General features: G+C 35.0%; 5 protein-coding genes across 5 annotated transcripts; 3 read left to right on the forward strand and 2 right to left on the reverse strand.

Moving 5' to 3' along the window:
- On the forward strand, positions 1,464 to 2,220 carry LOC104746100. The gene has a single exon (XM_010467503.2). It carries the CDS (start codon positions 1,523 to 1,525, stop codon positions 1,766 to 1,768), a length of 246 nt encoding a protein of 81 aa, XP_010465805.1. The 5' UTR covers positions 1,464 to 1,522; the 3' UTR covers positions 1,769 to 2,220.
- LOC104746102 (chromatin structure-remodeling complex protein BSH) lies at positions 3,553 to 6,035 on the reverse strand. The gene is made up of 10 exons (XM_010467504.2): positions 5,853 to 6,035; positions 5,672 to 5,760; positions 5,454 to 5,548; positions 5,060 to 5,131; positions 4,901 to 4,948; positions 4,742 to 4,825; positions 4,597 to 4,635; positions 4,395 to 4,477; positions 4,241 to 4,303; positions 3,553 to 3,798 (listed from the first exon to the last, which is right to left on the reverse strand). Exons 1-10 carry the CDS (start codon positions 5,900 to 5,902, stop codon positions 3,699 to 3,701), a joined length of 723 nt encoding a protein of 240 aa, XP_010465806.1. The 5' UTR covers positions 5,903 to 6,035; the 3' UTR covers positions 3,553 to 3,698.
- LOC104746103 (auxin-responsive protein IAA31-like) lies at positions 6,278 to 7,539 on the reverse strand. The gene is made up of 4 exons (XM_010467505.2): positions 7,242 to 7,539; positions 6,933 to 7,144; positions 6,744 to 6,828; positions 6,278 to 6,644 (listed from the first exon to the last, which is right to left on the reverse strand). The coding sequence occupies exons 1-4, from the start codon at positions 7,364 to 7,366 to the stop codon at positions 6,590 to 6,592; spliced, it is 477 nt and encodes a 158-aa protein (XP_010465807.1). The 5' UTR covers positions 7,367 to 7,539; the 3' UTR covers positions 6,278 to 6,589.
- Positions 10,748 to 11,642, forward strand: LOC104746104 (transcription factor HY5-like). The gene is made up of 3 exons (XM_010467506.2): positions 10,748 to 10,951; positions 11,038 to 11,230; positions 11,332 to 11,642. Exons 1-3 carry the CDS (start codon positions 10,885 to 10,887, stop codon positions 11,534 to 11,536), a joined length of 465 nt encoding a protein of 154 aa, XP_010465808.1. The 5' UTR covers positions 10,748 to 10,884; the 3' UTR covers positions 11,537 to 11,642.
- On the forward strand, positions 11,805 to 13,304 carry LOC104746106 (rhomboid-like protein 14, mitochondrial). The gene is made up of 2 exons (XM_010467510.2): positions 11,805 to 12,097; positions 12,268 to 13,304. The coding sequence occupies exons 1-2, from the start codon at positions 11,882 to 11,884 to the stop codon at positions 13,054 to 13,056; spliced, it is 1,005 nt and encodes a 334-aa protein (XP_010465812.1). The 5' UTR covers positions 11,805 to 11,881; the 3' UTR covers positions 13,057 to 13,304.

Consider the following 13,425-nt stretch of genomic DNA (forward strand, 5'->3'; position numbering starts at 1 on the left):
ACTAAAGATAGATAATGTATCGTGTACATGCAAAAGGAATCTTGTAATCTGGTGCGTGGACACGATTGAATTTAGTAACGTTAATTCCGTATTAAAATTGTTGTTCGATTAAAGAAAAACTCAAAACTGAAAATCAAAGGTATAAGTTTCTTATATCTAAAGCAGGTATATATGAAAACAGAAAATTTCATTTAATTTAAGTATGAAACCATATATATACCTAAAACTGGATTACCAAACCAACTCTCAGATTAAACAACTAACTAATTTTAAAAAAGTCAACAAAATGTTGATGTTCAGATTATCAAAGAAGTAAAAGTTTAAGTGCAAGTAAAAAAAGAGAGAAAATTTTGTGCAATGCAAAACTATTGATATCTCTTTATAATATTTATTTCATTTGACGTTTTGTATACTTTTATCGATTAAATGAATTATTATACGATGATATATATCTACTATATATGAAAAATAGGTTATAAAAATTATAAATACAAAGAGATGTATGAAAAGAGAAAGAGATAGAGAAGCAGAGAAACATGTGGAATTCACATGGGCTATTGCTGACCAATCTGTGCCCACCTCAATCCCCTATGCCATATTGGTCCTTTAAATTCTTTAGTAGTATATACATTTATTCATAGCCACCAAATTTGATTAACTAACTTTAACATTAATTACTAATCATGATTTTGTTTTTGCTGTAGACGTACTATAATTAATTGGTACGTACATATTTATATGAGTACGTTTTTATACAATATATGTCTCTGAGAACAGAAGAACTCTAAGCTTTATAACCCATACGTTGTTTTTGCACACGTCATAGAAGTGTGCATCTAGTATCTCTCGCTCATATATAACTCATAAAAGATTATAGCTAGGTTTGCAGTTTGCTAGATAAGTTATTGAAATGATGGAGCAAAAATTAAGAAATATCTACATAGATTGATGTAATAAATAAAAAAGGGAGATGGGCACATCAAATAGGAAGTGGATGGGAATGAGAGACTGCAGTAAGCACTTGGAGATTACAAATGTCAGTACCGAGGGAGTGGGAAAAGGCAAACTCGTGGCTTCATCTTGAGTTGGTTCGGTTTGATCCGGTTTGGTTACATGCTACTATTACACAACTTGTCGATAAATTGAATGTAAGAGATAGAGAGGAAGAGATCACGTGGGGATGCATGTGGGAGGGTAGGGAGAGGCCTAAACGATGTTCAATGGATAACAAAAAGTAAAAAAGTTAATAAAACATACTAATTACTTTGAAAGCTCCTATCGCGGATCTTGCCTCTTTCTCTCTATCTCTCTCTCCCCTTTGCTTTAGCATTACTAATTACTCTTTAGTTTATTAATAATAATTGTTATTAAAATATAATATAGAGAGAGGGAGAGAGAGTGTGTGCGTGTATAAATACACATAACAAGTCGTTCTCGAGCTCTCTCAATCCGAATCTCTGATTAAAAAGAACAAATACTTTATTTCAAGAATTGAGTAAACACAAAAAACTTTTTTTTTAAAATGGCATCATGGAAGAAAACAATAGCAACACCATTCAAGAAAGCGGCAACATTCTTCAACCAACCGCAAGAATCACCAAAGAAGGGTTCCCGCGGTGGAAGAATGGATGCGAAAGCGAGGGAAGAACACGAGAAGAGAATGGTTCAAGAGCTTCAAGGAGAAGTCATGGCTTGTGGATATGACGACGTTCTCGTCATGTGGTCTATTCTTGACAAATCTAACTCCTCCAATAACCTCACTGCTTAACCCCAAAACCAAACACACAAAAAAATGGTATTATGATCAACCTTTTGTACATATCTTAAAAGGGTGTTAGCCCGCCATGGTGATCTCCTCCTCCTGCTCCTCCTCCTTCCTCCTTCCTCCTTGTCCTTTCTTGTTATGTGGTCGTGGCTTCTTTTTTAAGGGTCTAGTGGATATTTTTTCCGACGAGTTATCGTCGAGAAGTTAGATGGTTTCATGTTCCCCTTTGATAATCCCTGAGAGTAAATCACGGTGGGATCTTTTTTTATTTGGAGAAAAAAATGTCTTTCTTGAATTCATATATCATTTGTATGTGAGATGATTAGCATTATTTGATTGAGAATTCAAGTTATTAGTTCTCCATAATGTAAAAGTCAGTTATTGACTTAAGTTGCACATGTGTTAAATTATCAATCAGGGAAAATAATAATCCATCATTGAGTTAATGAGTCATGATTTGTTCCAATGTAACAGTACGTAATTCAAGTCACCGACCATCTTTTGTGTTTAGACCAACTAACTAATCCGTCAAATATATATTAGTAAATAAATGATAACAAATTGTAACTCAATATTGATAAATATAAAAAGGAGAAATTATAATTATTCTATCATTCTCTTATAACGTAGAAGTTAGGAACAGTTTGCACTTTCGGTAACGGTCTAATTTTGTCTCAATACACACAACCATCGACTGAGCTGACGTCCCTAACTTCGGACAGACACAAAGAGTTTAGGCTTTACGCTCATTACTTTTTTAGTCAACAAAAAAAAAACAAGTTCGTCTCACGTAGACCCAAATCTTTTGTAGCCACAAAAACTAAAACATTTAGATCTTTTTTGGTTTAATTCCAGTTAGATTCAGTTTTTCACACTCAAAAATAGACCCAAATGTTACAAATGATTATCTTTCTTTTTATTAGTTACCTTATATGTTCATTTAGAGAAGTACGTTGAACCAAAGTAAGATAGTTTTCTTCAATTACAGTTAGGTTGATTGATGTTATATTGGTTCGAGACTTCCGAGTATTAAGATTATACAATTACACCGAATATTAAAACCAGCTTCAAGTTTTAACTTTATTCATCAAATGGATTCTATAATAAAGAAGAAAGCATCAGCCGATTCAAGACATTAACTTGTTTATCCATGTACCCTTCCAAGGATAGGGCACAAGTACAACTCATAAATTCTACACAACAAAAACTGATCAATAATCTCTACACAAAACTACAAAAATTCCAACAAAATTATTAATAATAAACCCAATAATTTTGTTTATTTTCGAACAAAAAAAAAGTAAAATAATTAAGATGACAGCAGCTTGAGCTTGAAGGGGACCCAATCATTGAACAGGCAATGAGAAAAAAAAGTGGGGAAAGAGAAGAGAATAGAAGAAAAAGTACGACCGTATTCGACAGTGAGGTTAATGGTTGATGATGAGATCTTATTAAAGTCTCAAGTGGGTCACTTGATTCCCACAACGTGCCTTGTCCTCTCCCCTTAATTTTTAAATCCATACTCTCTCTCTCTTACTATCTCTAACATTCTTAACATGCTCAAAGTTTGGGAACCATCTTCATCAAGAGATGGTCTCACTCAACTCAACTTCTGTAAACCTAACATGTCCCATTGAGGTATAATCATCTACAGATTCCTCATTCTACACCCACTGGTGTTTCACTTAACCAGGGTTTCCTAAACTGAAATCTCAAACTTAAGCCATGAGCCATGGCACATTTGCCATGACTTATCACCTAAAGGATTCGGTTTCTCACATCAAACATTTTGAAAAACTCCAAAGTTTCCAGTTATTGAAATTCAATAAGATCATAAACTCCAGTTAAGGAAAATACAACACATTTTGAGTTCGTTTTATCATTCATTTTCGGAGTCCTGCCCTAAGGAATATTTTACATGTCGACAAACGCTTTACCTTGCATGTCTTTCTTCCCTGGCTTCAAGCGCATCAACTTCCTCACTTGTTAGCAGATCCACCACTGGTTCATAAACATCCAAGTCTTTCCTTTTCCTGTCAAAGTCACGCTCAAAATTGTTATGTATGGATCTTATTATTATTTTTTATCACTTTTGCTTGGTCTTGCAAGTCAATTTGTTTACCCATAAAACTTATTTTGTTTGAAAACTCTCATTTAGTGATAAGCAATGCACGAAGAAGTTCATCAATATTTGCAATCAAACGACTTGCAACCTAGTGATTCAGTTTTTTTTTTTTTTTCTGTTCAATGAAATCTAAAATTAACAGAGGTCAACTATTAAAGCAATCTGAGAACGGACCAGCTCCAAACAAAGGGATCATTAACTAACAAAAGAGAGGTGGCATATAAGTGTATACATAGGTAACAATTTCGAATCATATTATAAACAATCTAGATGCAAGGAGTTATTCGTACAACAGGTCTTAACAAGAGACTTTCAGAGAGAAAATATAAGTGGGCAGGATAATCACTTACCTAACTACACTGGACTTAAAGCTGAATAACTTCACTAAGTCCATTGACAGGCCACTTGCTTTGCTGCACATGAAAGATGCAAATTTATTGTTTGAGCTAGGCTCTACTATTACCACAAGATATATTGGACAAATAGGGAGCAACATGAAAAGACCTCGCTGAACCATGATCAGATCCTCTGCGGCTTTTCTTACTTAATCTACTCTCTTTAGCTGAAGCCACACTTTGAGTTGCAATCTGGAAAGCAGAAACAACGACATGATAGGTCAGTAAGTTTGGCATTCGTGTTCAAGACAGTAAAAAATTATACTGAATTACAATTAACAGTATCTTAATGCTACGATTTAATTTTCTACCTCGTAAAGTTGCTCCCTTATTGCAAAGGCAACAGCAGGCTTCAGAGAAGAGAAAAAGAAACCAAAGAACAATTGTATTAAACGTTTAAAATCAAGCTTCATTTGATTGCATAATGAAACGGTAAAAATTGAACGGTTATCTTACTCCAACTTCGGGATCTTCAACACCTAAATCCTTGCACAAGGTTCTCGCAAATTCCTCAGGATCACTCTCAAAATTGTTTAGGTCCTGCAAAACCAGCAATCAAGCTGCATTGAGACCAAATCATGGTTGAAACAGTTCAAGATCACCAAGTATTCTCACCCACAAGAACTGATCTTTGATGAGGGTATGGTTAACTCGGAGATCAAGCTGAAAAAGAAAGGGAAAGATAGCTTATCAGCTTCTAAAACTTCATCTTTTTCAGCAAATTACTCATAAACAAAGAGAGAACGATAAAAAAGTTATATTGTATCATAATACCTTGATTGGTATGATCTTTTCACCAGTGTACATATCTTGTCCTTCATATGCCCGAAAATCTGAGAGCTGAGACTGACAAAGCAGTAAAATGACCAATGTAAGCAGAGAGATTTCTAAAGAAACGATTACAACCCTTACAAAAACAGAGTAGAGCAAAACCAAAGCAATAAATACATCACACAATGTAATCCTAGAGATATACAACTCATGGTACAATGCTACAATCAGGTCTCTTCTTGAGTTAAACCTAAAGATTTAGAAACAATAAGTCGAATGTCTAACTAACAAAAGACTAACCGGTAACCTAAAATGCTTAACGTATCATTCATCTCTATGACAAGTGAAAGAGCTTAACAACAAAAACATAGCAGAAGAGAGAAACTTAAGTAACAACCTGAATAGATTGGGCAATCTGAGTGATAAATGCAGAGGGAAGTTTCAAGTCTTTAACAGTTCTTTTGGCAAAGACAACGACTTCATTATCCGGGTCTTAATTCCAATACCAAAAAAAAACAAGAATCAGTGAATCACCACTTACATATAATACAACAAAGCGCTTCTAGTGGAGAAGATGACAAACAAAAAGGTAGGGTTTTTAAGAGAGAGAGAAACCTGAAGGGTTCCAAGTGAAAGCATCTTTGTAACGTTGACCTTCAGATTGAATGTCTAAACGAATAGGTACCAAGTTTTCAGCAGTAGGCCTAGCTCCAACCATAGAATCCATGAAAACTCGATATCAATTTCAAACAAAGTAATCGAAGAAGAATAGAGGAAAGAGATGAATGAAACTTACATCCTGAACTTGACGGGACCTTTCCAACCACTAGACCCTAAAGCCTTCATCTTTAAACCCTAAACCCTTCCCTTCCAATTTCACGAATTGAGCTTTCAAGGAAGAGAGCCGGAGAGAGAGAGAGGTGGAAACTTCAATCTCTCTCTTCTTCTCCGGCGCTAGAGCAGTAAATTATAGTTTATTTCAGAATCGCCCGCGAATTCTGATTTCTTACCAATTTCACCCCTAACTATTTTCTGTGTGATTATCATATTAGTATTTGGGCTTTAGACAGACTTTGTAAGAAGCGTTTATTGGGTTTTAACCAGGCCTCATTATTAACAATACTAAAATGAATCAACGAGATTGACATGAAGGCACATCATCAAAGAGAATCATTCTCTCTTCGCTACCACATTCCATGTTCGTTCGTGCTCCCCATAACAAGTAACAACGTTCGTGTTTTCTTCATAGTCATGTACACATTCGAAGGAACACGATTACAACAAACATGTCGTATAAGAAATTTTAGATTTCTATTCAGAACCAAAAAAAAAAAAAAAGTCTTGGATATTGTGATTTCTTTATAAGGGGGAAAAAAATCACACTCAACGGCGTCATATATAGATAGATATATGCATTAATTCTCCGCCTTTGTTGCAATATGCAGCCACGTCAAGTCTCTTCCTCAATGCCTTATTCCCTCGCTTCTCAAAACTGTGAGACCACAGCCTTGAACGATCCAAGGTTCTAAACTTCTAATACCTCTCCGGTCTCGTGATCTTTAGCCTTCTCACGGTTTCAAGAAACATACTGAACAAAAAAAAAACATCGGTTCCAAAATACGAGATAAGTTACCTATAAGCGATGAATATATAATAATATGAGATCAAGATATAAGATAATTCATACTCCCATGGAATATCTCCGACCATCATCCAGTCTCCATCTTTATCTTCATATGTCAAAACATGATGTTTTCTATCTCGTTTACCGCCTGTTACAAACCAAAGACAATGTACTATTGTGTTAGGTTTGGTGGTTGGATCATTGGATGTTGTTTTTTTTTTAACATAGTTCTCTGTGTTGTTAATTACTTACAGATGATTAAAGTATCATACATATGAGAGAGGTTTTCTAAGAGACTCTCGTAGCCGGAGAATGCACAAAGGTCGAGTTTTCTCCCAATGGGGACACCTTCCATGTAAACCTTAACAAAGAGAGATGTGTCATCATCACGACGAGGAAGACGACGACCCTTTAGTGAATCTCTTAATCGAGACTTTATCGGTGGCCAATCTTGTCTTGCTTCTCTATTAGCACAAAAAGATTCAAAACACAAATGTGGACAAATTAAAACAGAACAAAAACAGAACATAGGGAAAACAGAGAAGTGATGTGAAAGAAGACCTTTGTGGAGAAGTAGATGGAAAGGTAAGGCTAAGGGAGAGATTAACAGAAGATTCAGACGGTGAAGGTTTAGTACTGTCGACAGAGGATGAAGAAAATGAAGAACAAGAGTTAGAAAACTCCATTGATGAGATCCTTTGAAGATGGCAACTTCACCTGGAACTGAAACTACATGCTCCCTTCTCTTCTCTCTTGAAAGTGCTCTTCATGTCTCTCTCTCTCTCTCTCTCTCTTTTCTATTTCTCTCTGTTTAGTAAACAATAAAAGACTAGTAGGTGATTCGATAGCATAGATTTTAATTTAAAATGATTTAATCAACTTATTTAAAAAAAAAATGTAACAAATATTAGAAACAAAGGTTCCCCACATTAACTATGAACTTTCAATCTTCCATATATGAACACACATTGATTTCTGAAAACCACTGTAATAATTACCCGATTAGATACTTAACTCATATGTTTAGATCTTTGGAGTTTGTTAGTAGTAAAATGTCAAACTGTGGTTTTGAGATTTGTTTACATGTAAGATTCGAAGTTTCCGTATACAGGAGGTATCCAAGGAATGTGTCCAAATGATGTTGGAGCTAAAATGTTAAGGGCTTTGATTTTTTTATAAAAATTTCTCAACTGCTCAGATTCTTTAATTAGGAGAGATAAAGGCCAAAAAAGCTTTATTGTCTAGCCGTAAACAGAAACAGAGCATCACATCACTTTCACTTTCTTACCATCAATATTTGAAAACTGAGTCTATCTGATATAGACTATGAACTTTGGGGGATCAAAAATTTTTAGACCTCTTCTGTTGATAAGAAAACTCAATTGTCTCTTATGACACATTAATGTTACAGACCATTGAAAATTGCAGAACCAATAAAAATAAAGGAGCCTTGAAGAGTTTTGTGTATGTTGTTTTTGTGGAGCAGACAGTGTTCTTTTCTTTAACTATACGTTTCCTGTTAATGTCTCTTTTAGCTTTGTCGATTGTCTCTCTTAGCTAGGAGCCCAATCTTTTAATTTTCTTTTTATTCTAAAAATAAAATTCATTGATTTATGGTGAGTAGACATAAGTTGTTACATCACATAATGCTCATTGGCTGTATTGATAATATTAGATTCTAGAATCATCATGGGAAGTGTATTCCAATATTTACTTTGTTATAAAGCCTACCTTGGATGTTGGATCGATAAGACTCCTATGAGCTATTATACGATCTGTCTTTGGACATGCATGTCTGGTCTCTAGGGATCCTTCTTTGTGAGAATTTCGATATAATTAACTTTATAATGTCTAGTAGTCTAATGATGAATGTCTAGCCCTCTTTATAGTTTAAGACTAATATTATCAGCTAACTTCTTTATAAAAAGATAAATAATCATTTTTCAATATTTTGTATGTCCAAGGAGTTATTACTCGCATATCTTGATTTGAAAGAGTTTTATCAGTTTTTTTTTTTTCAAGTTTTTTAAAACACAAAACTCATTCTGACCATATTAAAAGATGAAAAACTGGAGATCGACCGAGATCGACAATCAAAATGATAAACCCGAAAATATAAATCATAAAAATATTATTCTATAATATATTAGATAAATATTAATATTGATTTAGAGTGTTTAGTATATTCACGAATGTATAAATATACTAAAGCATCAGCTTGTATCTGTGCACCAATATCTTTTTTTTTTTTTTTTTTTGGAAAATCCAAAGACACAACCAACCCAATATGCTCAGTTTCTTAACGAGAATGAAGAATAAAATAAAAAGAGTGAAAAGCAAGCAACAATTAGGAATTTTTTTTTAAGGAAAAACAATGGACATTAGATAGAACATCATAGAAAAGCAAACAAAACCCTAACCCATAGGAATAGAGATCCACGAGATTCACCGCTCTGATACCATGATAAATTGATGAGAGTCTTATATTAATTCTTCCTAAACACGTTTGTGTTTTTACTCTCATCAATTTATCAGACCGAACACGTGAACGATAAAAGATTATCACCGTAGCTTGTAGCTCGATTATTTCTAAGTAACCATCGTAAATTAAAGGACAAGTTTTGTAGAAGTAATATAGAGAGGCATGCAATAGTACTGTGCCAAAAAGTTATAGCAAATGAAGATCATTATCATGATATGTACTCGTATATTAACGTGGCATGTTCATGCATAGACAAAAAGCAATCATATCTCCACGTTTGCATACAGCTTCAAAACAATCAAATCATTTATAGTCCTCTACAAACAAAATGAATGTCTGCTGCTTATGAAAATCAATTATTTGGATGGTACTTCCTACTTCGTCTAAAAAAAGACATCAAATGCTTTTAGTTGATTTTAAGGCATGGGGTCCCTTCAAGCTTCAAGAGTGATACACAAACTCATGAGTATTGTGATATAGTATGACAGAGGAAAACGAATAAAAGAGCACAAATCAAAAGGTGAATCATGGGTCCGGGAAGATGTATATATAGGTCGGTCGATATGAGTTGTTATTTTTTTTGATAAAGTCGATATGTGTTTGAATCAAAAAATATGTATGGTCGAAAATACAAACGAAGGTTTAAGTGTGTTCTTCTTTACAACCTCATAAATTTTTTCACATTATTTATGTGTGATTTTCCGGTTCCGGAGGACTTCATACACATCCCTCAAAATTTAATCTACGATATATATAGAAGAATATTGTTAAATTTTTTAGCTGAACTATCAAGTTCTGTTTGGTATATAGCATTGCAAATTTTTAGTATAAATTATGACAATGTTCAAAAAAGTGTTAGATGCTAGACAGAGCGATTCGACCGTCCAGTTTTTGTTTCCGCATAAACCTAACATCTGATATGTAATCCCTATGGACTATGGTTGAAGTTTGCTTAGTACATTTTAATGTTGAGACTAAGAAAACATAGTGAAACTTAAACTAGTTATGGTACATGCAAAAAAGAACATGAGGACAAACCATGAAAAATGCTTTGAAATGATTGACTGATTTTAGAATTGATGGAAATTATTTTTTAAAAATTCAGAACATTAGTTAGCTGTCTTTATAAAAAAAAGAAAAAGAGAGAGTTATTTATGTACCAAGAAATAGAAAACGAGATAGATGACCACATGATGAGTTTGTGCATGCCTATTACGCCATGCAAATAGACACAATACAGCCCCTGACTTTGTCTGCAAGTACGCTCGTATCGTTTCTAGACAGTAATCATTGTGTTAAACCCACACGCTCTGTCAATAAAGGTTTGTTTCCATAAGAAATCATGAACAAGAGACTTTAAAAGCAAAAACACAACACAATGTATCAATTAATAAGTTTAATCGGGTATCTACCGTATAGTCGTATATACATAATGGGAAAAAGAAAACAAGAATAACATATAATATACGCGCTGAGAGTTTCAACCATTGGATTGAAACTGTTGCATTTGTGGTCTTACATAAAGATACGTGTTCTTTTATAAGCCAACCAAAACTTCATAATCATTATTTTGTGTTCGAACCGAGTTGCTGACTTTGAGTGGTCCAAAAGAAGAAAGAAAGATGCAATTTCTTTTGGTTTGATATTCTCTTTTAACCTCTTTACCTCTCTACTTTGGTCTTGAAGAAGCAAATTAAATCTGAAAAGGAAGAAAATATATTGATGTCTCTTCAACGACCTAATGGGAACCACTCAAGTTCTTCTTCTTCACCCAAGAAACACAAAACTGGTAAGTGTTACAACGAAAGTTTTTGAGTTAATTGTATCTTAAATTTGGTTTTGAGAAACTAGGTCTTTGTATATAAATCATATCAGAGGAGAGTGACGAGGAGTTGTTGATGGTTCCTGACATGGAAGCAGCTGGATCGACATGTGTTTTAAGCAGCAGTGCCGACGACGGAGTGAATAATAACCAGGAGCTTGACACGACTCAAAACGGAGCAGTCTCCACAGCTAAACGCCGCCGTGGACGTAACCCAGTTGATAAAGAGTATAGAAGCCTCAAGAGGTATATATAATGAGCTAGTAAAAACCATTCTTGCATCTGGTTTTTAATTAATTGTGGAATTTGAAATGGTTAATAAAAAGTATTTGGTGATGAAAAAACAGATTGTTGAGGAACAGAGTATCAGCGCAACAAGCGAGAGAGAGGAAGAAAGTGTATGTAAGTGATTTGGAATCAAGAGCTAACGAGCTACAGAACAACAACGATCAGCTTGAAGAGAAGATATCAACTCTGACGAACGAGAACACAATGCTTCGTAAAATGCTTATTAACACTAGGCCTAAACCTGATGACACCAACAATCACTAAACCAAGATGCTTATATATTTAACACAATGTTCAATGTTCTTTTCCTTTTTTTTTTTTTTATTTATTTTTTTTCGTTTGTATACAAATTTTTGTTCCAATAAATAAAATCCAAATTAAGCATCACTAAACATAATTCTCAATTATGGGATTTGAGAATTAGTTAGTTAAATTAGGGTCCTAATGTGGGACCCACATGTTCTAAATGTGAGTGAAACGAAGCATCTAGAGAACTTGTTTTCGTACAGACCAAGCTGTGCTATATATATATATATATATATGTATAAATCCTAATTACTTTGAGAGAAGTTTTTTATTAAAAGATTAGAAGAAAAGAATCATTCACTAATGGCGAATTTTGGTGAAGGGAGAAGAAGTGGAGGAGGGATGTTACCGCTTCTCGCTCTAAGCGCCGTCGCGGAATACTATAGACTGCCGTGGAAACCACCGGTGACGGCGAGTCTTCTTGCCGCGAACACTCTCGTCTATCTCAGACCTGCTTTGATCGATCCCGTTATACCTCACATCAGTGAGGTCTGGTTCAATCCTCACCTCATCTTCAAGGTAAAAAACCCCCAAATCCTTTAATTCCTTCATTCTCCAATAGAAATTGATTGTAATTTCGACAATTTTGGGGAAATTAGGGATTGATTTTGTTTAACTTGACCTAATCAAGATCCTCAATTTGAGATTATTAGTTCTAATATTGATTTGTGTGTGTTTTTGTTGAACAGCATAAGGATTTGAAACGTTTGTTTCTATCAGCGTTCTACCATGTAAACGAGCCTCACTTAGTATACAACATGATGTCACTTCTCTGGAAAGGTATCAAGCTCGAGACATCTATGGGAAGCACTGAGTTTGCTTCTATGGTTTTTGCACTTATTGGTATGTCCCAAGGAGTCACTTTGCTCTTAGCCAAATCGCTTCTCTTCTTCTGCGACTACGAAAGAGCTTATTACAACGAGTACTCTGTTGGATTCTCTGGTGTTCTCTTTGCTTTGAAAGTTGTTCTTAATTCTCAGGCTGAGGATTACTCCAGTGTTTATGGTATCTTGGTTCCGACAAAGTATGCTGCTTGGGCAGAACTTGTTCTGGTGCAGATGTTTGTACCTAATGCTTCGTTTCTTGGGCATTTGGGTGGGATCCTTGCTGGTATTCTCTATATGAAGCTCAAGGGTTCTTACTCGGGATCTGATCCAGTCACTCTGGCGGTTAGAGGTGTGACACGACTAGTGACTTGGCCATTGAGGTTTTTGAATGGTATGGTTAGGTCTCGGAGAAGAAGGATTACAGGGAGAGGAAGAGTGGGTAGAGGCGAGACTGGGATAGCCGGACCTGGTATTTGGAGATGTCAGTCGTGTACATATGACAATTCTGGTTGGTTAAGTGCTTGCGAGATGTGTGGCTCTGGACGAGCTAGAGGAAATGGATGGTCACTTAATCAGGGACCAGCATTGTCTTCTTCTAATGATCTCCCTATAGATGAGCTGCGCCGTCGAAGAGTTGAAAGGTTTAGTTGATCTCTGGACCTGCATTTGTAGAGCTGAAGGAAGGGTTTTGAATGAAGCTTTGTTGAATCATTCATTGCAGTAGCATCTAGTTTTTTTTTTCTTCGAATCTGTCTTCTCCTTTGTCTCCTTGATGATTTTACGAAAGTAATGGAAAAAAGAAGGCATTTTTTTTTTTGTAATTTTTGGTTAGGTCACACTGATTGAGTGATTTGATAAGGAGCATCTTGTTCTTTGCTAGAAGAAGCGGTTTATCGCAAGCAGTCTTAGTTATGCAGCTAGTGATTCACATAACATAGTATCTTGAACACATACTCTTTCGATCTTAGCCCCCCTTTTATTTGGTTAGATAACACTTATGATGCATAGAAGGAAAGTCAT

The sequence above is a fragment of the Camelina sativa genome, chromosome 15 (genome assembly GCF_000633955.1).
Source record: "Camelina sativa cultivar DH55 chromosome 15, Cs, whole genome shotgun sequence".
NCBI classification, from domain to species: Eukaryota; Viridiplantae; Streptophyta; class Magnoliopsida; order Brassicales; family Brassicaceae; genus Camelina; species Camelina sativa.